The 24,465-nt window shown below is 41.1% G+C and overlaps 1 protein-coding gene across 5 annotated transcripts in view; it reads right to left on the bottom strand.

The window, feature by feature from the left end:
* PALM2AKAP2 (PALM2 and AKAP2 fusion) overlaps positions 1 to 24,465 on the bottom strand; it is a 264,464-nt gene that overhangs the window by 142,417 nt on the left and 97,582 nt on the right. For 3 of the 5 annotated variants that reach the window (XM_036403824.2, XM_054517804.1, XM_054517805.1), the window contains exons 4-6: positions 12,440 to 12,554; positions 11,794 to 11,815; positions 3,660 to 3,761 (exon numbers count right to left, since the gene is read on the bottom strand). In XM_036403824.2, coding sequence (XP_036259717.1) covers positions 3,660 to 3,761; positions 11,794 to 11,815; positions 12,440 to 12,554 — 239 coding nt within the window. The remainder of the gene's footprint in view (positions 1 to 3,659; positions 3,762 to 11,793; positions 11,816 to 12,439; positions 12,555 to 24,465) is intronic. The other 2 variants (XM_036403823.2, XM_036403819.2) reach the window with 1 other exon arrangement.

Genomic DNA, 24,465 nt, shown 5'->3' with positions numbered 1-24,465 from the left:
AGTAGGAATGAATTCCAAAGTAGATAGCAAAAATCTGATAGTTAAATCATGTGAACCTGGCCGTATTTGAGTTTGTGACCTTGAGGAGCATGATCCTGGCAAGGAGCAAAGACAAACTCCTGAACTTTACTAGAGAGAACTTTCAACTGCTCAAGGAGTTGGTGAATGAGATCCCCTGGGAAATTGTCCTTAAGGACTGAGGGGCTGGCCAGAGCTGACAAGGCTTTGAGACCACTTTTCTTAGCATGCAAGAGCTCTCTATCCCAATATAGGATAGAGAAATAGACAAGGTAGGTAATAAACAAGGTAGGCTGGAAACTGGCATGGGACTGAGCTAAAGTCACCTCCTCAAATCAAGGAGTAAGAAAGCAACATCTACCAGTGGAAGCAGGGACAGTGACCCAGGGAGAGTACAGTAATATGGTTTAATGTCATGGGTCAGGAAAGCCAAGGCTAAGCTGGAATGGGACTTGGCAAGGAACATGATGAGCAACACGAAAGGAAGTCTGTAAGCACACAGGTTAGGAAAAAAGGCCAAGAAGAATCAACCTCCTTGTATTTCACCGCAAACAAGCATGGAGAATTGGTGATAAGTGATATAGAGGAGGCTGAGGTACTCAATGAGCTCTTTTGCCTCGGTCTTCACTAGAGTCAAGCTTCCCAGTTCTCTGAAGTACCTGACCCTCTGAGTAGGTGTGAGGGAAATGAATACCCTCCCACTGCAAGTGAAGAATATGTTTGGGATCCCTTGATGAAACTGAATAGTCACAAGTCCATGGGACTGGATAACATGCATCCCAGAGTCCTGAGGGAACTGGCTGATATTCAAGGCCAGGCTGGATGGAGCTCTGAGCAACCTGGTCTAATGGGAGATATTCCTGCCCCTAGCAGATGGGTTGGGGGAATGAGATGATCTTTAAGTTCCCTTTCAACCCAAACTAGTCAATGATTCTTTAATTCTGTGTTGTTGCCAAGCTACTCTCCATCACATTTGAAAAGTTATGGCAGTCAAGTGAAGTCCCCACTGACTGGAAAAAGGGGAACACTGCCCACATTTTTTAACAGAGGAGAAAGGAAGAACTGGGAAACTACAGACCAGTGAGCTTCACCTTTGTGCCTAGGAAGATCATGGAGCAGATGGTCCTAGATGATATGCTAAGGCACATAAAAGATAAGGAGGTTATCTGAGGGAGCTATCATGGTCAGCAAGTTCAAGTGCAAGGAGCTGCACCTGGATCAAGGCAATTCCAAATGCGAAGACAGACTGGGAGAAGGAGTCATTGAGAGCAGCCCTGAGGAGAAGGACTTGAGGGTTCTCAGGATGCAAAGCTGGATATCAGGCACCAGTGTGCACTTGCAGTCCAGAGAGCCAATTGTATCCTGGTCTGCATCAAAAGAAGTGTGGCCAGCAGCTTGAGGGAGGAGATTATCCCCCTCTCCTCTGCCCTTACTCTATCCACCCGGAGTACTGCATCCAGGTCTGCGATTCTCAGCACAAGACAGACATCAACATTTTTGGAGCAGATTCAGAGGAGAGCCCTGAAGATGATCAGAGGGATGGAGCACCTCTCTCATGAAGACAGACTGAGAAGGCTGGAATTGTCCAGCCTGGACAACAGAAGACTTTGTGGAGACCTTATTGCATTATTCCAGTACCATTAGGAGGCTTATAAAAATGAGGGAGAGGGACTTTATAAGGGCAGACACAGACAGGACAAAGGGCAATGGTTTTAAACTGAAAGAGGGCAGATTTAAATACTCAGAGGGTGGTGAGACATGGAACAGATTGCCCAGAGAAGCTGTGGATGTCCTATCCCTGCAAGTTTTTGAAGGCCAGGCTGGATGGTGCCCTAAGCAACGTGATCTAGTGAATGGCATCCCTGCCCATGGCAGGGCAGTTGGAACTAGATGACCTTTAAAGTCCCTTCCAAGCCAAATCAAAATTCTATGGTTCTATATTTAAGAAGAGTTGCAAGATACATATTTTTATCTATGGTATGGAGTAGTATGATGTAACAATGTCTTATACATTAGGGAGACTTCAGGCAACAAATTCTATCACTTCTTCGAGAATGCTGTCCTTGAATGATAACAGGAGTGATCCTTTTGTATTTTAACTCTGGCTAATTTGCTTAAGCTTTTGACTCTGTCAACATTTTATTTTCATATCTTCTACTGTGATTTTAGATATTCTGAAGAGTTTTTAGATATTGGTATAACATGTGGTTTATGACCAAACCAGGGACCACATTAAAGCTAAGCAAATGCATTAACATATATTAATTTCTTAGAAAGTTGTTCACCAGTAAAAGGCACTGCCATGAGAGAAGTGAATAACAGAACCCTGCTTATCTGCCTGTGTGCATTATGTTTGTTCTCTGTGAGAAAACCTAACAGCCCAGCTTGTCAAAGTAGTTGCAAAATGAACTAACATTGGTGCTAAAATGTCTTTATTTAACCAGAGCATATTTACTGCAAAATGTGATCTACTAATAGTATATAAAAGTACGTGACAATAGAGTTGGAACTGAAAGCAGTACTTGAAGATGACAGCCAGTATTCACAAGTACAAGTTTCTGCAGAAGCTTTAATTACAGTGAAACATGATGCAGCACTTCAGGACAAGATACCAATGTGCCAACAGAAGGATCTAGATTCTGCCTGTTTTGTAGATTCAGAGGCTTTTCTTTAAAAAAAAATCTACTTACACTTTGAGCCTCTTTTAAGATGGATGGTTACAGCCGACCTTTAAGAACACCTATTGCACACACACGATACATTTATCAAGGACTACATTAACAAGGCTTCTGAGTCATCCAAAATATGAAAGAAATTATTACTTTCGTGTTGTCGACAAAATGGCACAAAACACACAGAAAAGCTTGCTTTAAAGACATATCAGGGTAAGCACTGGTGGTAGGAAAGATTTTGGAATGGCTTGCAACAGAACTTATAGAAAAAATTACACATTTCAGAGCTGTGCACGGTGCCTTAGCTGCAGACATTGCTTTGCTATGCTGGTTAATCCATTTTTCAAGTAAGCCACCTTTCATTCCTTTCCTTGGGACACCTCTTAGGTAGCCACCAGCAATTCAGTCTTGACATAGGGAGTACATTGTTTAGAAAACAAGAATTTTGAAAACAATAAAAATGTACAGCTTCTAACAGTCTTTTTACATTTAAGACACACATATAACCTGAAAAATAAGTGTTAGAAAATTCTCTGTATGACTCCAAGCACAAAACAAACCCACCTTTTCCCAAAAAGAAAGAATGGCATACAAAGAAGTAAAACCACATAAATATTTGAAGAATGTATGTGGTCTTTGAGTGCCTGTCTGGAGTTGCATGGGTACAAGAGAGGACACAAAACCTTGGCCTAAATACTATGTATATGTACCAGGAGAGATGGAAAGAACTGAATGTTTCTACATAAAAAAAAAAGGGGCGTTTCCTATGGTACTTTTATTATAGTTCAGCTACCTTGTTTTGAGAGTATCACTGCAGTTCAAAAAGCCTTGACTTACTTACAATACACATCAATCAGTATTTCCTGGCATTTAAATGATATCAGGACACCAGACTCATTAAAGTAATATAACAAAAAGAGTTCATGGCTAATGGACTGGTATTATAATACTTTGCTCCTTGAGACTTACCAGCTACTCTGCTTGATCCGTCCCACCCAGGAACTGGCTCTGCTGTTCGTGAATAGAGGGTTGGGAGTTCAGGGATCTGGGAGTAAATGTAATTTACTGCATCTGGTGTCAGAGAACAGGAAACAGTTAGATTTGTGCTACTAGCCCCAGTGGCTTCATTGCTTAGACAGCAGAGTGTTGTCAGCCCTGACAATAGTCACTGGAGCTTTGTACTAGATAATTGGATCAAAGCAAACAAAGTGCAAAGTCACTGTCCTGTGATTGGTGTTCAATAGACTAGCTGAGGCAGGAGGGAATGGGTCCAGATGACTCAAACCTTATGTCAGATGAACACATAAAATTATTTGTCAGGAGGTTCTGGATTTATCAAGTTGGTGAGCTTTAAAATGGGGAGTGGGGTGGGAAAGGTAAGGAACAAACCCAATGCGATACCCAGAATACATGACATTTCAAATAGAGATATAAAAGCCTAAAAATGCTAGTGCTGACTGAATAGGATAAGAAACCAGCTCTTTTGTACCAGTTGTTTCCAATATTAATGAATCAGAATGTCACTTTTTGTTCTTAAAGCTGAACTTTAGCTAATAATGAAATCTGATATAGTTATTGATAGGGTATCTGTTTTAGTTTTCAGTAAGTATTATGCTCCTGCCAATGCTGCAATGTAATCGTTCATTAATAAATCCTGAATTAGTAGAAAACTATCTTAAATGATTGACTTGTTTTACATTTGAGATTATGGCTGCCTATCATAAGCTAAATGTGTACTTTAGAAGAGATGTTAATAAATTTAAAAGTATTTCCTTGGAGATATTTTGTGGGTGGGTAAAATATAATTAGCATTTATTGTTCTGCTTGAATTCAGTGGCTGAGCTAAGAGCAGAGCTCAGAGAAGAGATGTGCAAATAACTGACTTCAGGTCTTAAAGCTGAGGCACCAGACCAAAACAAAACAAAACAAAACAAAACAAAACAAAACAAAACAAAACAAAACAAAAAAAAAAAAAAAAAAAAAAGATAAAGAGAAGAAAAAAAAAATCACATTATTTCCTATCAACTGGAAATATTTTCAGCTCTGTATGGAAATGATTAAATTTATGTTCAAATATAAAATCCTATTTGGTGTGAAACAGACCATTCTTTTTCCTCCAGGGGTAGGAGGTGCCAGTTCAATGAAAGATTTGTCAAGTCCTTGGTACTGCCTAGTCCATGTGTCAGGGTAGGAGGCAAAATCTCCCTTCCTTGAAGCCTCTTGTTGCTATAAGCAGGTGAGAGAGGGTGACCAGGGCAGACCATAAAAGGGAACTGGTGAAATGAGAGAGAAAATGAAAAGTTCTGTTGTAACCTTCTTGACTGCATCTGGTTAAGGGAGATACTTTCATCACATTCCCTATGAGCTAACGCCCATCCCAGAAAAAATACCTATGCCTGGTAATGTCATCAGGAAGGACATGATGTGCCACCTCTAATTCCAAAGCTTTTTTGGCAGGAAAATTGGGCCTGATACTAGTGAAATGGTTTTACTCCCATAGCAGTCAGTGGTGGCCACCATTGCTACTGGATGCAGAAAAATAAGACCCCAGGATGAAACTCCATTGCTCTGTGGACCACTGTAGGTAACTCAGGTAAGGAGTCCTCTTTCCTCCCTTCTGGTGTCATAAAAGTAAGGCACAGAGGCACAGTATAAATTCATTTAAACCCCTCACAAATTTAGTACATAAATGAGTTCAGTTTGTATCAGATAAATTGGAAAAATCTCCAAGCCTGTCCAGGCAAATGGTCTTTTATTTCATATTTCAGGGGACAAATGGCAGACTTGGCAAATGGACTTTTACAACTTCAATGCATACTGTATCTCAAAGTTTTGTATTTTTAGCAGTAGAATCTAGGAAAAATAATTGTTTTAGACACACAACTGACTGAGCACTGGCCAGCAACAACTGCTTTCTTTTGCAGGGTCACTTTCCTCTAATGAGAAATTGGTACAATGCTTGGTGCTGTTGCTCTGGGAAACATCACCAGCAAATGAGTAGGCCATTATTGAAAACTGAAGTAATTTCTGAGAACAAAGAAGTGGGGACTGTGTTTCTGGTCCAGGGAAAGAAGGCACTTGGTGTTCTGGAAATAGCACAAACTTAGTAATTATTCATCCCACAGAGTGTCCTTTCAGAACAGTAGTTTCAGTACACACTCATCAGTGACTGAGTGACAGATGTGTCACATGTCATAATCAATGCATGCTCAAACTGCTTAACTAATCATCCTTACTTCTGCAGTTCATGAGGATCAATAGGCATGGCTGGGGTACAGGTCTCATGCAAGGACACTGCAGGAGGCAAAAGTCTTTGCAAATATTTATTTTACCCCAGTGCTTATAGGGGGAACTAAACATTGCTGACATCGAGCAGTAGGGAAAATCAGTTGTACAGCCTGATGGTGACACTCTCACTTTGATGTGGTAGGTATCTGTGGACCTTAGTAAGCTCTTTTTTTTCCCCCTTGCCTCCTGCTTTGGGAGACAGTACTAGGCTAAGCGTCAGATGCTGCTAGTATTGAATTAGTTTAGAAACTTCTCTGTATGTTAATTAAAATGAAATATTTTAAAAATTAGCTTCAGGGCTCCAATCTGTCCTTGTCATGAGCAGGGAATGCTGGGAGGGGCAGTGCAATTCTCATATAGTTATTCTGAAGCTAGTGGTGGTGCCACATGTCAGAAATAGGGTATTTGACTACAAGTTGGAGTTGGTTGATTCTACCAGCTCCTGTCTTGTGTTGCTGCCTTCCCCATCCAGCCTCCAAACAAAGCAAATACGCTCATTTCCTTTTATCTCACTGGCAACAAGGACTCTTTCATTTAGCACCTTTAAAAGAATATAAGAGGCTAATTTTACAAGGAATGGATGAGATGCAAATTAGCATTTTGTTCATGTGAGAAGACAGAACATATATAATATTTAAACAGACTGCACTCAATATCTTCATTTCAATCTCTGATAAGTTATTAATATCTAAGGATGACATAAAACTAGTTCTGTGTGTTTTTTACTACTTGCAACAAAATAAATTTTCGGAGTATGGCACTCTTCTGGATTACCAGACAGACAAGAGCTTGGCAAAACACATGGGGCAAGGTAATCCTTCAGGGTGCTCACACAAAGCTAAACCTTAAGAGCTGCTCTGAATAGCTCCCACACAGAGCTTGTGATCAAATGTCAGATGGATTAATTTTCCAAGGGACAGATTCTCTTTAAAAAGTCCCATACCAATAAAATTAGTGGCAGATCTTCTGCAAATAATGACTCCCAGGGCAGGGCTGTTCCACCTTCAAAGCTCTCTGGGCCTGCATGGGACTGCATCAGGAAGAACAGTGATTTTGGCCCTTCCATCATGTTTGTAAGAACATCAATGGAGGCTTTTGCTGAAAGCTGAATAGTCTGGCTCTGACTTACTGAATCATACCTTAAATAAGCTTGGGGGTTAGGGTCCACAGCCGACACTTGTACATCTGTAAGCAATATGGTGAGTGAGTGCATTTATCAGAGCACTAAGAAATGCTGCCCAACCCTTTCTGAAGGCAAGAAGCCTAAGGGCAGCCATCTCAAGTGCATATATACCAATGTATGTAATATGGGCAACAAGCAGGAGGAACTAGAGCCTTGTGCCCAGTGTGAGAGATGCTGGAAGAACCAGAGAAACTTGGCAGGAAAGCTCACGTGATAAGGCTACCACATCACCTCACAATGGACGGCTATAAATATAATATTTTCAGAAAGATAAGAAAGGAAGAAGAGGAGGTGGAGTTGTACTTTATGTGACAGAGATATTTGTGTGTATAGAGGAGAGCTGTGGAGACCATGCCAGTTCTATTTAACTAATGCCTTAGGATCATGATTAGAGGGGTCATCACTAAGGAGGGTGTAATGCACTGGCCTCCCAGTCAGGATGATGAAGCCAACAAAACCTTACTGTGGCTGCTCAGTGAAGTCTTGGGCCAACTGAGCCCAGTCTTCATGGGTGGCTTCAATTACCCACACATTTGTTGGAAAAAAAAAAACAACTGTGCAGATGCGATCCATCAAGTTGGGGGAATATCTTAGGGACTCCTTATTCCTATAGATGCTGAACATGCTGACTAGGAGAAGCACATTGCTAGATTTACTGCTTGCAAGCTGAGAAAATTTATTTGACTTACACTGGTAACCAATGACACCTTGGATACAGTGAGCAAACATTGTGGAGTTTAAGGTCCTGCTTAGAACACCGAAGATCAGTAGTAGGACGAACACCTTAAATTTTGGAAGAGACAACTTTAATATGCCAAGAGCCTAGCTGTGAGAGATTCCATTGGAAGCATCCAAGAAAGTCAACATAATAACATCATCTATTGAAAGGAGTTTGTGAGTGCTGGGAGTTATTTGAAAGTGCCTGCTGAAAGCACAAGAATGGTCTATTCTTTACAAAGGAAGAAATCTTAAAAAAAGGCTTCCCTGCCTTAACAATGAACTATTAGGTGTAATTAAAAGCAGAAAAGGCAACATAATAGCTGTGGAAAGGCAGCCAGCTGGGCACTGGGCACTACAAACACCTTGCTAGGAGGATGCAGAGATGCAGTCAGGAAGGCTAAGGATCAGCTAGGACTAAAGCTGGCAAAAAATATCAAGAAGGGTTCTTCAGTATTTGTGAGCAGTAAGCAGAAGGAAAGACACAAGACCACTCCTTAAGTAGTGCAGGGAAGCTAGTCACTAACAATGGTAACAAGGCAGATTTCTCCTTTTTTGTCCATAAATCCACATCCAAGAGTATTGAGAAAATGCCTGACATTTTTGTTAGGAGACTGTCTATAATATTTGAAAGATACAGAGTTCAGTGGATGTCCCTGATGACTAGAAGAGACAAAAATGTCATACCGCAGAAATGGACCAAAAGAGGACTCAGGAAACTGGAGGCACAATGCTTTGTCCCCATGGCAAGTGACAGAATGAGTCATCCTAGAAACTGTTACAAACCAAACAAAGCAGATGATTGGGAAAAGCCATAATGGATTTACCAAGGACAAAACATGACAGACTAAACTAATCACCTTCTACAACATAATAACATCTTCTATTGACATGGGGACAGCAGTGGATGATGTTTATTTAGACTTCAGCAAAGCTTTTGACACTGTTTCCTACACTACTCTCCTGGCCAAGACTCATGTGTGAGATGGGTAGGAAATTGACTCACATGTCACACTCCAAGGGTGGTGATAAATGGTTTTTACTCAGGTAGCTAGAGGAGCTGTAATTGTGGCAGCTCTTGATGGAGACTGAATTTAAAAGTTATCAAAAGCCTACAACTGAAAGTCAATTGCTGATGAATTTCTACAGGACATGTGGAAAGAACTCTTCAAAGAGCTGTACTTGACTCCTCTGAGGGCACACTGGTCTGTTTTGCTCTTCGGCTGCACAGCTTGTCAGGATCAGAGGACAGAAAACCAGAAGAGTCTCTGAACAATGTTCTGGTTACTAAATAATTCTGGTCAGGTTTCCTAGACCACTTCTTGGCCAAATATATGCTAATACATACAAAATTCAAACAGAGGCTTGTGTAAACTGTCCAATTAATGTAATTGTGGCTTCTGTATGTTGGCTGAAGTAGTAACAAATAGTTTGCATACAAACAGCCAAATATTGCAGAGGATACATTTATCTCTTAGGCAAATTCAGCAGACAAGGGAGTTACATCAGATCTTCATGTGCCTTTTATTTTATATATACACTGAGAAATAAACATCGACACATGGAGCAAGAGCTCTCTCCTTTCCATTTGTTCATGATGTGCATGCAGCATAGCACTGCAGCATGCCTAGTTTTGACTGCAGACCTGAGCACCAACAAATGATGTAATGCCTAGCATCATCTCAGACCTTGTTTAATGGAGAGCTTGTCAGCTGCAAGCCACTACAGTCATAACTGAAGGTGACAGGGCCACAGCTCCCAGCCTCAGCATTTCTGCTCTACTTTCTCTTACACAGTGATTTTTGAAGGCAGTGTGTTTCTACCCTGGAAAATGTAGAATTTGTGTTAATTGTGCCTGGATGATTTCAAGCTCAGAGATTCTCACTGCCAAACACAGCTTTTTTTTTCCCTATGAAATCTGTGAAGGACACAGAGCATCATCTGATCAATCACTGGTGCTCACCACCACTTCTTCCCTTCCCTTATAGCCTTTGCTTGGACCTCTCTGGCCTCTGAACATCTTCTAGTAGTACTTCCTGCACACTCAAAATCTCTGTCACCACAAAATTATACACAGGAACACAATAGTGAGATTAAAAAACTGTCTGTACTGTCACTGCATTTACAATAAAGGGACACAGAATAAACAAACATAAGATGTATGGACTTGGGAGTCTTTCATGATCTGGCAGCAGCTGAAGAAATTGCCCAAACAGGTCATTGTCGGTTTGTGTCTGTGTTTTACACAGCCTTCCTGGGTTATCCAGTGGCTCCTACCTTTTTGCTCTGGAGAAGAGGAGAGGAGAGGAGAGGAGAGAAGAGGAGAGGAGAGGAGAGGAGAGGACAGGACAGGACAGGACAGGACAGGACAGGACAGGACAGGAGGCAGTGGTTCACTTAGTTGTAACCCCCTGCTCTATTTGCTTGCACAAATTGCTCTCTTCACTCTGGCATATTTTGAAGTTCTTTGTTACCTTTCAGAAATTACCAGCTGTCCTTAATTCTGGCTTAGTCTGTCAGGAAGGGATCTACTGAAAGCAGGCAAAATCTGGAGAGCATGAGGGCTCCTTTTGAACCTAATGAAATACTACATTGCTACATACCTTCAGGGAAACTACCACTTCATAATTGTTAGCTGGGGCTTCCTTTGGTTCCTTTGCTATTAAAGACACATGAAGATGCAGGCTGCACCTTGCAGGAGTCACAGAAGCTCCTGAGCACCTGGTTGCTAATTCCTGCAGGCACTGCTCCTATTTAAGGATCTTACTAATGACCATGGTGTAACCCTGCATAGGTACAAAATATTTGCAATTATCATTTTGTGGTAGCCAAATTCAAATCCTTCAGAGAGAAGGAAGAGTAAGTTGTTACAATGGAATATAGTATCTGGGATTTTTTTTTTTACAATAGCATTGAACAAAAATCTTGGATTATATTGCTAGCAGGAGCAAAAATTTCTGAACTAGGTCTTTGACTTAAAAAAAGTGCCCTCTTTAGTAAGTAATAATAATCACCTGGAAAGACAGCTCCAAGTCAACTCAAATACTACATCGTAACTTCCATTGTATCCCATTGTTTTCATGTTGGGATCATCCTACATGTTCCTCATCTACATTCACAATACAGTTGACAGCAGGTGGAGGAGATAGTCTTAACCTCATTATTTTGTCAGTTCAAAGACATGTACTGAGAATGAGAATCTGGTGCTCATATTATCTGCAGATGCCTTAGCATGACATCCTTCCAGGGTCCTAAGGATCCTGGGGTGGCACTACAAAGGTCTCTCCAGCTTCCTGGGAGCCATGCCTATTATTTGTTTACTCAGACACCTAAATTTATAGCTACACTTTGTATAGATCACACTTTGTATGACACTGAGTTAATAAACTAGGGATTACTTCATTCTTATCCAACCAAGTGAGGTTTTCCTTCTGCAAGAATCATCATGTGGAGAATATTGCTCATCCGTGAAATAATCTGTTTTTGATAATTGTTCCTCTGTATTAGGAATAGTCCTCATATAATTTAGATGGTTATGAACAGAGCATGAGCACATACAACAGAGAAGATTGACCACAGAGAGGTGAGAAGGAGTCTAAAGTGCAGAGCTATCATGTGCTGAAAGGGGTCAGTAACACAGAAATTGTATGATGTCTGCTTTAAGTTATTCATGCTGTTCTTTCCCTTTGTGTGAGCATAAGAAGAGGTGGAACTCTGCCAAAGCAATACTGTTTTACCACAACAGTGACGTTTGTGCTTGCATTATAGAAATACCAAAGGAAAAGGTAATGGCTCTAGCAAGAAATCAGAAACACACAATGAAGGAAACAAACCCAGTCTTTAAACCTTTGCAGCAAAGCTATAGTAACAACTTGTGTTAAATCCAAAGCTATAAAATAATAAAAAGGCACTTACCACCATCCTGGTGGGAGAAACTCTGTGAAGGGAAAAAATAGGATGTTTGGTTAAACCTTTAATATTTTGGGTTTAATTTGCTTTACATCTTATTTTTATGCTAGGCTTACTTCTATGGTTCTTTGGAAATTTTAAATGGGTATCTGTGATTGCTGCTCCTTGGATTTAGGTGCCATCATAGACTGGAGGAGGGGGACAGGGTGCAACTAGATGAAGAGCTCTGCTTCTTGTTGCAGGCTGTAATGTTTTGAAGTGGTATTTTTGGCAAATGCTACTATCTCTGGATGCCCTGAGAGCAGGGAAATTTTAAATAGTCTCAGGATCCTCCTGATATCTTTAAGGGGGGCTGAAAGCCCCCTTAAACCTCATGTGGGTTCCCTTCGGATAGGGAGATAGCCTCTGAAATCGCTCTTCAAAAAAAGCTGGGATGCAAGGGAGAACCCAAAAAACCCAACCAGAATAGATCTGATGCCACTGTGTCTTTTCTAGTCTTGCTCATAGTGGTTTAAGCTAGGTGCTCTGCAACTGCCCTAAATCTTTCCTTAAGTGCATTAATTATAACTACTGCTTCCAAATAGAGCTAAGAGTACACTTTGGTTTCAATCTGTGAATCTGTGCCCAAGTGTCTTTTTTTTTTTTTAAATACCTTTTGCAAGTTGTCAAAGGATTTCTCAGTCTCCTTTAGTTTCTCCAAAATTATTTGTTCTTTGGCAGATATTTGTGATTCTTCACTTTCTAATTTCTGTATTTCTTGTTCCAGTCTGTAGAAGACATACAGACATGCACATACACACAAAAATAAAAAAAAAATTAGTTTAAAATGAGAGAGAGTTTTCTAGATATTTACTGGCATTTCAAATGTCATCAAAAACAACTTTGTCTCTTATTATTCACAACTGATTTCCTAACACATGAAGGACCCATGAATTATTTGTAAAACAAACAGATCTATTTACAGGAAAAACAGTGATTATCTTATCCACTTCTGAAAAAGCATATACAGATGAACTAAAAATACACTTCAGTATTCCTACACTCCAATTTCCATAACATCTCTGATTTTTACTTTCATTTTAGAAATCACAGTGCAGGATATAACTATGAATATGCAGTAGTATATTCATAGTTATATGAATAAGAGGATTCTAATGTTTCTGTACTCCAGACAATGAAACTGCAAATAGTTTTTGGAAACTGGCAGTCAACCAGTTGAGGTAGGAGTTTCTCTTGAACCCATATTTTGCCAACTCTCCTTTGGGATAGCTATCTGTGCTTTCTACTATTACTGCATGACACTGGGGTCCTAGAGACTTTGTGTAATAAATTACATATACAGTTTAGAAAATAAATGTACTCTGCTAGGCAGTAAACACTCAGCACTCTCATTTCTCTTGTCAAGACTTAGCAGCTGAGACCTCATACGTTAAGATGAGTTGATTATGATTTGGAACACGCTTTTAGAGAGCTTAGATTCTCCATTACTTTAACTCAAACCTCCTTTAATTGACATGATTTATGCAGATGCAGGAATATTCCCTCTTTCCTTCCACTCTCCTCCTTTTATGTGTGCCACTGTTTTTGTTTTCTCACTTTTGAAAAAAAAATTTAAAAAAATATATAAAATAAGCCAAGATGAATACATTTGGACAGGGATAGTTATCTAAAACTTCCTTTGTCCACCAAAAGATCTGTAGCTGCTTATAGATTGTTGAACCTTATTTCCCTGAATGGGACATACCAGCACCAGCCAGTACTTTCCTTACCCATGGCTGCTTGTTCCTGCCTTTCTGCCACCACTTTTCAAATGAAGGATCAGGATACTGATCCACACGAAAGGACACATTTTTGCTCTTTTCCAGCCTTGATCAGCTCAGGACTCCACTAATGCTTGTTCAATCACAAGGCAGAAAGCATGGAGAAGATGATGTAGAGAGGAGAGAAGGAGGAATTGCTTCTTTGACAGATCTGACAGGTTCAGTTTCTTATGAAATTCTTGTGTTTAAATATAGATGCAGGGCTCTAACTTTAGGCACTCACTTGGGAAATTTTTTCTCACTTTTTAATTGTATGATGATGAAAGATTTGTGGCACTTACTGATAATGCTTTTCATTAGAGGGAAGGAAAGGTATTAGAGGTTCAAGTTGTTGCAGATGGAAAAAGGCAGATTTTATTCACCTAAAGTGTACAAATACTTAAGAGTCTCAGAGTCATGGTGATTTGCTGAACTGCCATTAAATGTAACACCCTCAATCACTAAGTTGAAATGGCTTAATTGCAATAATTTAAAAATGAACTGTTGAAAAGTACTGCTTCAATCCATTTCATCTTTCCTCCAAAATAATACAAAACATAAAATATAAAAAAAAAAGTAACTAAGTATTTTGTTCTGCTGCAATGGAACAGGTTGATCCAGGATGGATATTCTCCTCATGTTGTAATTTAGGATGAAATTTTTCAAAATATCCTCTTCTATACTGACTTTTTAATCTTGATTTTTAAAAATACCTGGTGAAGTAAAAAATTAATTTGTCACTCAGGTCAGGCATTTGCCACACTCTTGCTGAAATCAAGAACTTGGAAGTCCCCAGCTAGGTTGCCCTCTTTTCCTTCTCTATCCTTTGGAAGGATTTGTAGATTCACATACATTTGTACGTTGCTGATAAAGACATTTGAAATATTCTGCTGTGCTGACTGGTAAAAACAAATTGTGTGGCTGAGTAAGTCAGGGTTTACTGGTATATTTCAGTTCTTCCCCTGTGAATCACTAAGCAGCATTTTCAGGATGCATATTCTGTAAACTAGTACATTTTACTTGCTATTTTATGTGGAAAGAAACCAAAAAACGGGAGTGTGTAGAAGTCAGCAACAATAAAATACAGGGAGAGGAAAGAAGCCCTTTTTTTTTTTCAAATGAAGCGGACATTAGTTAGTCGTTTATGACAATGAAAACTGAGTATATGCAGTAACTCATTTGATGCATGGTTATAAGCAAGTAAACTCCTTGTAATTTGGGGTCATCATAAGTCACTAATTTTTTGTACACCAGCTTAGATTGGAGAAGGTCATTAATTGTTTGGTCTTGCAGAGAAAGTTTGCTTTTAACACATGCACATGTGCACTTGGACATGCACAGATAGCAACTGATTCCATCTCTGTTATCTTACTTTCTGACTGCTTGCTCTTTTGCTTTTCCCCTCCTGGTTCACTTCCTCAGTTTCTGCTTCCTTTGTGCCAGCCTACCCTCACCATTAAAATGAGTTGGGCAGATGACACATTATGTTATCTGTTTTGACAAGACATCTAGTTGTTCTGATTTTTGTTCTCTTTTTTTTTTGTTTTTTTTTTCTTTGTTTGTTTGTTTGCTTTTTCTCCTGAATCCCTTCTTTACTTTCTTTTAGAAGTGATAATGACAACGACTTGCTGAAGAGGAAAAAGATGGAGACAGAGCTACCAGGATTTAGAAACATGGATGAAGCTGTTAGAAAGAGAGAACTTCTGTGTTGCTCTGAAGAATGCATAAAACTCATCCTATCAAGGCAAATTGCCTTTTCCTCAATGAAATCAGTACAGGCAGACTGAGAGTCACCCAGGCTCTATATCGAATGAAGAAAAATTGCAGGAAAAATATAGATAATTCATGAGAATATACCTGTTACATAGCACAGGGGTCATATACCAGACATTGGTACCCACAGGAGGTTGCTTTTTACATTATTGCTAAATTTATTTGACACTAATTTGTGCTCTCTAGGCCTAAGGGTTGAGCCACCCCTGCTGAGGTAACATAAATACTCAGGGTCAGAATTTCTATGTGAACTGTTGTATATATTCTTTAGTATATACTGTATATATTCTTAGTATATGTTGTATATATTCTTTAGTAACCACTTGGGTACCACAGAGCTCCCTGAAAAATTTGAATGTAGAGTCCTTACCACTTATTTGGGCTGTCTTTTGACATATGGTCCAGCAACGCAAAAATTTAAATCATGCAAACTGAAGGTTGTTTTGCATGGTTTACTTTTTTAGTGAGTTTCATATAATCAGAATTGCTCAATGGTAAGGAGAAGTGTCTGATTTTTTGATAGTAACACAAAAAAGAGTCACGTGAATTTGGTCTGAAAAATAAATGCACTACTATGACATCTGTTTTGAGCAACATGTTGTATAATGGAGTAATAAATTAATTCAGAGTGCACATGTGCACATACATATCTATACAAAGACGTTACATTCTTCCTGTGTAAACCCATTAAATATCAAGGAATGTCTTCTGGCCCAGTTTAAAAAGGATATGCCTTAATTGTCATTTGACACCTGGCAAGGAAACTCTCTAATTCCCTTGTTCCTTAGCAGACTTAGCAGATTTTGGGCTGGCCTTTGAAAGATGGCCAGTTACATAAACAACTGCAATATCTGAAGTGTTTTAGGGAAGAAAATTAAGAAAGAAAATGCAGATTCAGATAAGGCAGAAGATAAAACAGACTATTAGTATTTCTGCTTCATTGGCCCAGGCAGCTAGCTGATGACTGAGATTTGTTAAACTGTTTCTCTAAGAAGAAAATTGGGTCAGAGGGTCTGGGGTTGCTGTGGCATGGGCAAGTCATGTTTTGTTTCAGTGATTTTATTGGAGTCCTATTTTCCCAAATATCACAGAAGCAAATGGGAAATTTTGTCACTCAGAAAGCCAAACCTGCCTTGCTGTTTGTCTGTCCTGCAGCTTTCTCTAATGGATGGCTGCCATAAGCATCTAAGAGTGTAAGAGGACTTTCAGGGGGGGCTGTTTGTATAAGCTAGGAAGCCAAGTGACCTTCCTTCTCATGTTAACAGTGTTTCCCTGCTTTGAAGAAGAAGGAACCACAAGCAGCTGAAAGGATGCTGTCTTTTGGACAGTGCATTTTGCTGTCATGTGAGCAACCCAGATTCCTCAGCTAGTAAGACTACAGGCTTCTAGGATAATAAAGGCTGTAAACGACTTTGGGAGGTCTCTAGCCCAACCTCCTATTCAAAGCAGAGCCAGCTGTGATCCGGCCATGATGATCATGGCTTCTTCCAGCTGGGTCTTGAAACTCCTGAACAATGGGGGAAAAATATATTATAAGGCTACTTTCAGGCCTTTTCTTTTAGACTGTTGCTACCAAGACCTACAAAATTCAGACCAGAACCTTACAGTACTGCAAGGGAAGGAGATGTACCAAATTGATAAAGGGGCACTACATGAGTGTGGACAAGGCAGCCAGGACAGCTTCTGAGAAGACCAGAGGCAGAAACAGCATATGAGTTCTCCTGAAGAGATGCAGGGATATAGATCACAAGAGCTGTTAGGCAGGACAGAATACTGTATTTTAAGTGACAGTAAGGGAAGTTAAGCAGGGAGATCTAAGAGGTGAAGAGGCAGAAGGCAAGGTTTGGACCTGTTGTATGTGTACATGTGCATTTACATTTAGCAATCAATAAACAGCAAACATTGTGCGCTTGGATACAGGACTCTGCTTTGTGCTCTGAAGGTGCTGAATGCACTTTCTCAGGTGAAGGATTTCCTCTGTTTCTTCTGTTTCCCACATTGAGATGTTGAAACCCACAAACCTGGCCTATCATTTTCCTCTTTGCTAAAAGCAGAGGCTGTTCTGTCCGAGAAGCCTTTCCTCGACCCCAGGAGAGACCCTGGGCATGGTTCTGTGGGGCATTCACAGAATGAATGCAGATGCTGATGCAGAGTCACACTGATTTGAACACACAAATCCTAAGTCAGCAGAACCATGCCTGAAGAAAACAGCCTTCTCTATCCAGCTAATTAACTCTGGCAAACACAGACTTCTAGGGGTATCTACATTTGGCTTAGCAGTGTTTTGTTTTTCAGGGTAGGAGAGTAACAGCATTATAAACAGGGAAAACAGCTGCAGGTTTATGGACTAGATTCCTTAGGCTGTGCTAACTATGCATTTGGAGTTGTACCTGAGAAATACTTATGCAATTTCTGCAGTGAAAGCAGAAATGTAATAAAAATTATGTCTGCAGCATACACACTGGCATGTCAATGTAAAAAAGAACATTCATCAGGACCAACAGGGAAAGTATACAAGTATTCAGAACTTAAGAGAAAAACAGGAAAGACCTAATCACAGTAAACACTTGAAGGGAAAAGGTGATGGATGCATATGTGGAGGGGGGGACGGTTCAACTTTAACTGATTATTTTGCTATTGCTTGACTGATACCATAAATCAAATTGATATAAAAGCCATAAATAAGACAGTAATTAGTATCAGGTCTCTCAGAGCTGGTGTTACAGCCAGTATTAAAATGGCATATTCATAAGCAGAACACTGCAACAGACCCCTGATATTCACTGAACAGAGAATTAAACACCAAGTTTAGGGATAATTGTCCTTGCCTGAATGGATGAAACTGATCTCTACATTCTCTCTGTACCTTTGGATTTTGCCTTCAGGTATCTTTTGATCACACAGCAAAACCAGAAACTGAAACTTCACATGTAAGGTTCATCATCCTGGAAGTACAGTGCCTTCTGCAAAAGTTCACTGGCAAAAATGTTCCGCTTCATGGGCCTCTCATTCCCATTTCTTTTAGGGGCAGCAGGGTACCTGTTAGCTTACCCAGGTTCAGAACAACTTTGGAAAATGAACTAGCAAGGGCAAAGGGTGCCCCTGAAAGATATGTAAGTCTTTTAAACCAACATAACTGGATCCTAGTCCAGCACTTCAGCCCTTGACAAACTTCCTATTACCTGTATCAACTGTCAAGCACCAGCAACCTGTCTGTAAGCCAGCATGCTGTGAACAGTACCCTTTGTCTGCTGTAGGGGAGGGGTAAAATCACTGAATAATCTACAGATTATTTTCCACGTTGGCTTAGTTTTCTTAGCAAACAGCAGCAGTTGTTGCTGAAGCCAATAGGAGCATTTGTGGATGTCTCTCTGTATCAACACACAGCCAGTGCTGATGGCAAAAAACTGCTTGATTTAAGATCTGTTGCAGGCTGAAATGGGATTTCAGAGTTGAGTAATTCAATGCCTCTTAGTTTCGTCTTTTTGCAGTGCTCATCCTTTTTTGAACAGCTCACTTTCAAAGAGGAAAGCTGGCAGGGCATATCTTACGAATTTGAACAGGCTGTTGTTTACAGAGTGCAGCTGAAATTCAAGAACCGCAAACCTAATTAACATCTTTGAAAAGGCAAAACCTCCATGACTTGAAAAACTGGGAATCCCTCATTGCCAACCAGGGCTTGGATATGAGATTCAGGCATGATGCTGAATGAGTTGCTCTGGTAGTCCACATCAATTTTGTTGAACACAGGAGAAGAGAAACAATGGGAAAAGCCCTCCCCCCTCCACAATGGGAAAAAACTGCATCCCAGTACCACCTGAGGAACTTGAGAAGTAAGACTCCACAATTCACTTGGCTATCTGAAGTAAATGTGTATACACACACACACAGAGCAGTATAATGATATTCTGCATCTGCCTAGTGTAGGATGAAGTTAATCCATGCTAGTGAAACCAAGGTGACCAAGTCAAGCATTGGCCACAGGACTTCTTGAGCTAAGCAGGATGAGGTGGAAAACACAACAACCATTACTTTGATTTAACTACTACAATGTTGCCTGCTCTGGATGTAGAAGACTTAATGTAATGCAAGTTTTTTGACCTGGAATTGAAGAAGTTGTACAGTTTAGCCCCTTTCCTTGCCAAATTAACAATGCTTGCATATTAAGTTTGCCAATCAGGTTTGCCTGATACAGCATTAAATCTCTCAAATATGGGAACCCTCAGCACTCTGGTGTGGCTCTTCCTCTAACTTTCTCTTCTTAAAATGCTATCTCAGCCTGGTATGATTTCCTCATATCACTGTAGCACATAACTTTTTGCCCTCATGGCACTTACAGCCTACACTTGTTTTTGGACTTTTACCAGTGTAAATCTTTCTAAGCTCAGTTCTTCCAGTATTCTGGAAAAGAAATGTGACCAGCCTGGGTGAGACTGCAACCTTAAAAACTTCCCACTGACTCAGGAGATGGCAGATCACTGACTGGAAATCAGTGAATCATGCCTTGGATGCTTGCCCTTAGAGCAGAGGAATACATGGCTTGACCCTCCTTTGGGAACAGAGGGGGAAAAAAGTTTAAAAAAAGACCTGTTCTGAGCCCAGTCCAAGGGCTGGTGATCAAAGAGGTGAAAGAGCAGAGTCTACTTATTTTCTCTGTGTGCTTATAACAGTGTTTGGACCAGGAAGCTCCTGTTTGTGCTCCTGACCAGGATACATATAGAACCTGGCAGATCTGACCAAGTCCCTGATCAGTTGAGTAAACACCCTGATACCTTAACCTTCTCTAGTAGCATCTGGCTCCTGAGTCATCCAGCCTCTGGACCACTTGTATTTAAAAGAAATGGCACAAATGTTCTGGTTTCTTGGCCCAGCCAGGTAAGAGAAAAATGATTATTTAGTCTCTTCCTGGTGAAGCTGGGTTTTCTCTCTTCTCTTTACCATTACTCTCATTTTCTTCTTTCCTCCCAGATCCAGGCCTCCTGGCTCTGGAGCTTCACAGGCCAGTGTCCAAAATATTAAGGCAAACGAAGTAAGACCCACAACTGATAAAAAATGCTTGGCCTGCACAGAACCAGACATGCAGATCTTCGTGTCTAGACATACAGGTTGTCACATCAGAAAACAGACAGACTTACATTGCAAGTATACAGAGATGCATCATCTGTAGTTAATTGTTTGGTACTCACTGGGATGTCAGGAGAAAGGCAAGGAAGATAAAATAGCCGTTTGAGAGAGGATACATGCTGTACTTTGCAATTGAAAGGTGAAGGTACAATGACTCAGGAAAGACACTGAATCCTGCAGGAACCTGCTTGCTTTCCCATGGCTTTAAGTAAAATTGGCAGGACGAGCACCAGGGCAGATGTCCTGGGATGTCTGAGAACACACAAGAGTGCAAGGGACTACCATACCAGTGTGGCTTTTGGTCATTAAATTTTCTTGTGTTGCAAGATGTGGTTCCAGATGAAGGAGGATTGCAAGCACAATTTTCCCCAGCAGAGTCCCTGTACACAGTAGAATGCACCCAGAGACTTAAAAAGCAACACAGGTGTGGCCAGCCCTGTTGTTGGCTTGTAGCAGCCATGCACAGGAAATTCATTTAGGTTCAGCAACAGATGCCAGCAGTTCAGCTGTACAGTGGTTTGTGTTATTTATATCTCGGGAGAGATCCAAGAAATAGAGGGAGAGCAATTGGGGGATGATGGCTGAGTGCTCATTCTTCCATCGTGCACCAGTGCTAGCTACTACCCAAGGTTAGTGCAGATGTACGACCAAAATTAATGCATGACCTTATGCAGTAACCACATTGCAAGCTGCAAGGAAGGAGGATGTTTTTCTGCAAATTCTGTACATACTAATACACTGGAGATGCACATTGAGTTACCTCGAAGCATTTACAGGCAGGAGGCCTGGAAAATCTCCATCAGCTTTTTAAGTGAAGGGAAATTAAACAAAAAAACAAGACAACGTATTTTTTCTGAAGAGATTTCAGCTTCCCATGTACAAACTGGGAACGTGCCTTTTGTCTCTGATTTACAGTGTCAGATGAGAAATGAGCTGCTAAGGCTCATTGGGTGCTCAGGACAGAACATGAACATGGCAAAGATGCCCTGCAGAAAATAAACTGAGGGTGCTGGTCACCTACCCATCTGAACCCACCTGGTCAACAGCCATCTGAATGTGAGCCAGCAGTGTGCCCAGAAAGCCAACATTGTTTATAGCATCCTGGACAGCAGGCCCAGGCCCAGGGCAGTGGCTCTCCCCCTCTCCTTGGCACTGATGAGGCTGCACCTCAAGTCCTGTGCTGAGTTTTGAGCCCCTCACTCCAAGAAAGACATCGAGTTGCTGGAACGTGTCCAGAGAAGGGCAACAAAGATGGGGAAGACTCTAGAAGGAGGCTCAGGGAAGACCTCACTGCTCTATACAACCACCTGAAAGAATGTTAGAGTGGAGATCAGTCTCTTCTCCCAGGTAACAAGCAACAAGGCAAGAGGAAATGTCCTCATATTACACCAGAGGACGTTTAGATAGGATATTAGGGGAAATATTCTTCACTGAAAGGGCTGCCAAGCATTGGAACAGGCTGACCACAGAAGTAGTGCACACATTGCACTACTGGGGAGGTGCTCTCTGTGCTTCCATCTGTTCTTTGCAGGGAGCTGCCGAGGGTCATGCACAGCAATTCTTGCAGAGTCGTGCTTCTCAGCATGGACTGCTGCAGTGAAGGGCAGGGGCAAAGGCCATAGCACAAGAGTTGCGCCTGGCAGAACTCAAGAGCACACCTAGAGCGAAGGACAAACTTTTTCCTGCTACAGGCTCCTTTCCTTTCTGCCTCCCCTTCCCTTTCTCTCCCTTCCCCTCCTTCTTTTCTTTCTTAAATTCCTTCAGAGGTTATTTCCACTCAAACTTCTGCTGAGTCTTTTTTTTCTGTTTAGACAGAGGACTGCCTCCATCCAAAGTCAGTGGCAGCATGATTTCTATTGCAGGGAATGAGGATTACAGTCCTGGCAGAATTCCCATTTTGAGCTATTTGGGAATCCCTCTCTGCCCCTACCATGTTTAACATTTAGCAGTATAGAAGCACATGCAAGTGAGTCTTTTATATGGCAATGAAAAGATGTTGCAGTTACTAACTAGAAAAGCAGGGTTGGCAAAAACAGCAATCATGGGCCATGGCTATCTATTTGTATACTTGCTGTAGTCTCCAGCAAATAATTTTGCCTCCATTCCACCATCTTGATCCAATACATTTTGCCAATACAATAGAGCCCAATTGTACTTCAGTCCATGCTTATCCCCAGGAGATGCCTTAGCTGGTATTAATTATATTCACTGTGAGATTTCCATGATTTTGGTTTGACTTGACTCATATTTGCTGCTAAGAACTGCATGGACTGTGTAACAGACTTCTGGTGCAAACAAGGGATTATCAGTTTGCTTCCTGTTGTGGTGGCTTAAAAGGGCTGTTTCAAGGAAAATGGTGCTTACAAGTTTACTTGTTGGTGCAAAAAGTATTGCCCAGTATCCAGCATTCTGACCTGAGGTACACCATGTGATTGACTGAATTTAGTCTGAGAACAGTATTAAAAATGAAAATGAACCCCAGAAAATTAATGGAAACCGAATTAAACTTTTATAATGGTGGGATTATTCTGCTCTCCTGTGGCTATTAAAGCACAGCTACCCTAAAAAGCTGCAACTGACAGGGATCCCATCTGCCTCCCTTTGACATTTTTGGACATACTTTTCCTTGCCTTTTGTGCTGTGCTTTAGTCATGACTGCCTCAACCTGCAAATGCCCTCAGCAGTCTTTGACAAAGGAACTAGATGGTATGTGCAGCTAACACTCAGTATGGATCAGGCACTGAACTTTATTAGGTCCTTTTAAAAATTCCCCATATTACATGACCCTCAAAAATACACAGATCCATTCCCCTGCACTGCTTGCCAATAGGGACAGAAAAAGGAAGGGGAATACCCAGTAGGAGCTGTAACTTGTTTTGTTTGTTTCTTGATACAAACAGTTTCTTGGATCTGGGCTTTGCAAATCTGTCCTCTGCTGTCATCCACTTACAGGAACTCACAGTTCATTTTTCCAGGGTGAAGGCTGATGTGAAGCAAGGAACATGCCCCATGGGAATGGATGGACTTTACACTGGGAGCAATGAGAGATGCATCAAGCTGCTGCCACCCTGAGCATGATGACTGCTCAGGAGCAGCATCCTGATCCTGCTTCCTCCATCTGATCTACCTCAGGGCTTTTATGTTGTGCTTGTTTATTAATTAGTGCTAGGTAGCAAACATCCCCATGTCCCAGAAAGCCACTGGAACAAACACAGCTTCACTGTGGAGAGGCTTTGCCCTGGTGGGGTAGCTCCAAGGTTATCCAAAGTGCTCCTGTTGAGGCAAATCAAGCCAATCAGGAAGCCCCCAGAAACTTGGACTGTGTTTGGTTTGTTGTTTCCACCCTTAGACATTTCCTGCTATTGTTCTTGTCATTTTCTTTGAATGTTCACTGGGCTGGTGGGTGGTGCTGCTACTACCGGCAGGGGAGGCCTCCGGTCCTCTTGGGCACATGGAGAGCTCTGTGCCATTCCTTTCACAGACTCCCACCACTAATTTCTGGCATACAAGGTCAGGGAAGGTGGACCTGTGGCAGTAACTCCATCTCAATGTGCAAAGCACAGTTCCTTTTCCCAGCGGCTGTTCTCAGCTGGGCAAGAATGAAATCATACCATAAAATGATGAATGAATTCCAGCTCAAGACATTGCTTACCACCCCTGGTGAAGGAGAAGGTGGGTGAATAGGTGAAAGCAGCAAGTCCACAGCATCCTGGGATCTATATAGAGAGCTGTGGAAATACTGACTATATGCTGAACATGAATGGCTCTAGTTTTATCTCTGTCACGCAGAGCCTGGCTTTCACTTTCCAAGGATGCAGGATTTCATCTGCAATGATCTAACGCCACCACACCACTAGAGGACGAGAAGAGGTATCCAGGCCTTCACACACAATGCCTGTATCTCATTTTTTAACTCTCTTAAGCTTGTGATTATTTTTTTATTTCAGATGCCTCTCACAAGTATCTACCTGCAGCATGAAGG

Source organism: Molothrus ater, chromosome Z (assembly GCF_012460135.2).
Source record: "Molothrus ater isolate BHLD 08-10-18 breed brown headed cowbird chromosome Z, BPBGC_Mater_1.1, whole genome shotgun sequence".
Taxonomy (NCBI): domain Eukaryota; kingdom Metazoa; phylum Chordata; class Aves; order Passeriformes; family Icteridae; genus Molothrus; species Molothrus ater.
Note: the sequence above shows the minus strand (reverse complement) of the source record. Positions and strands in the feature narration are given on the sequence as shown.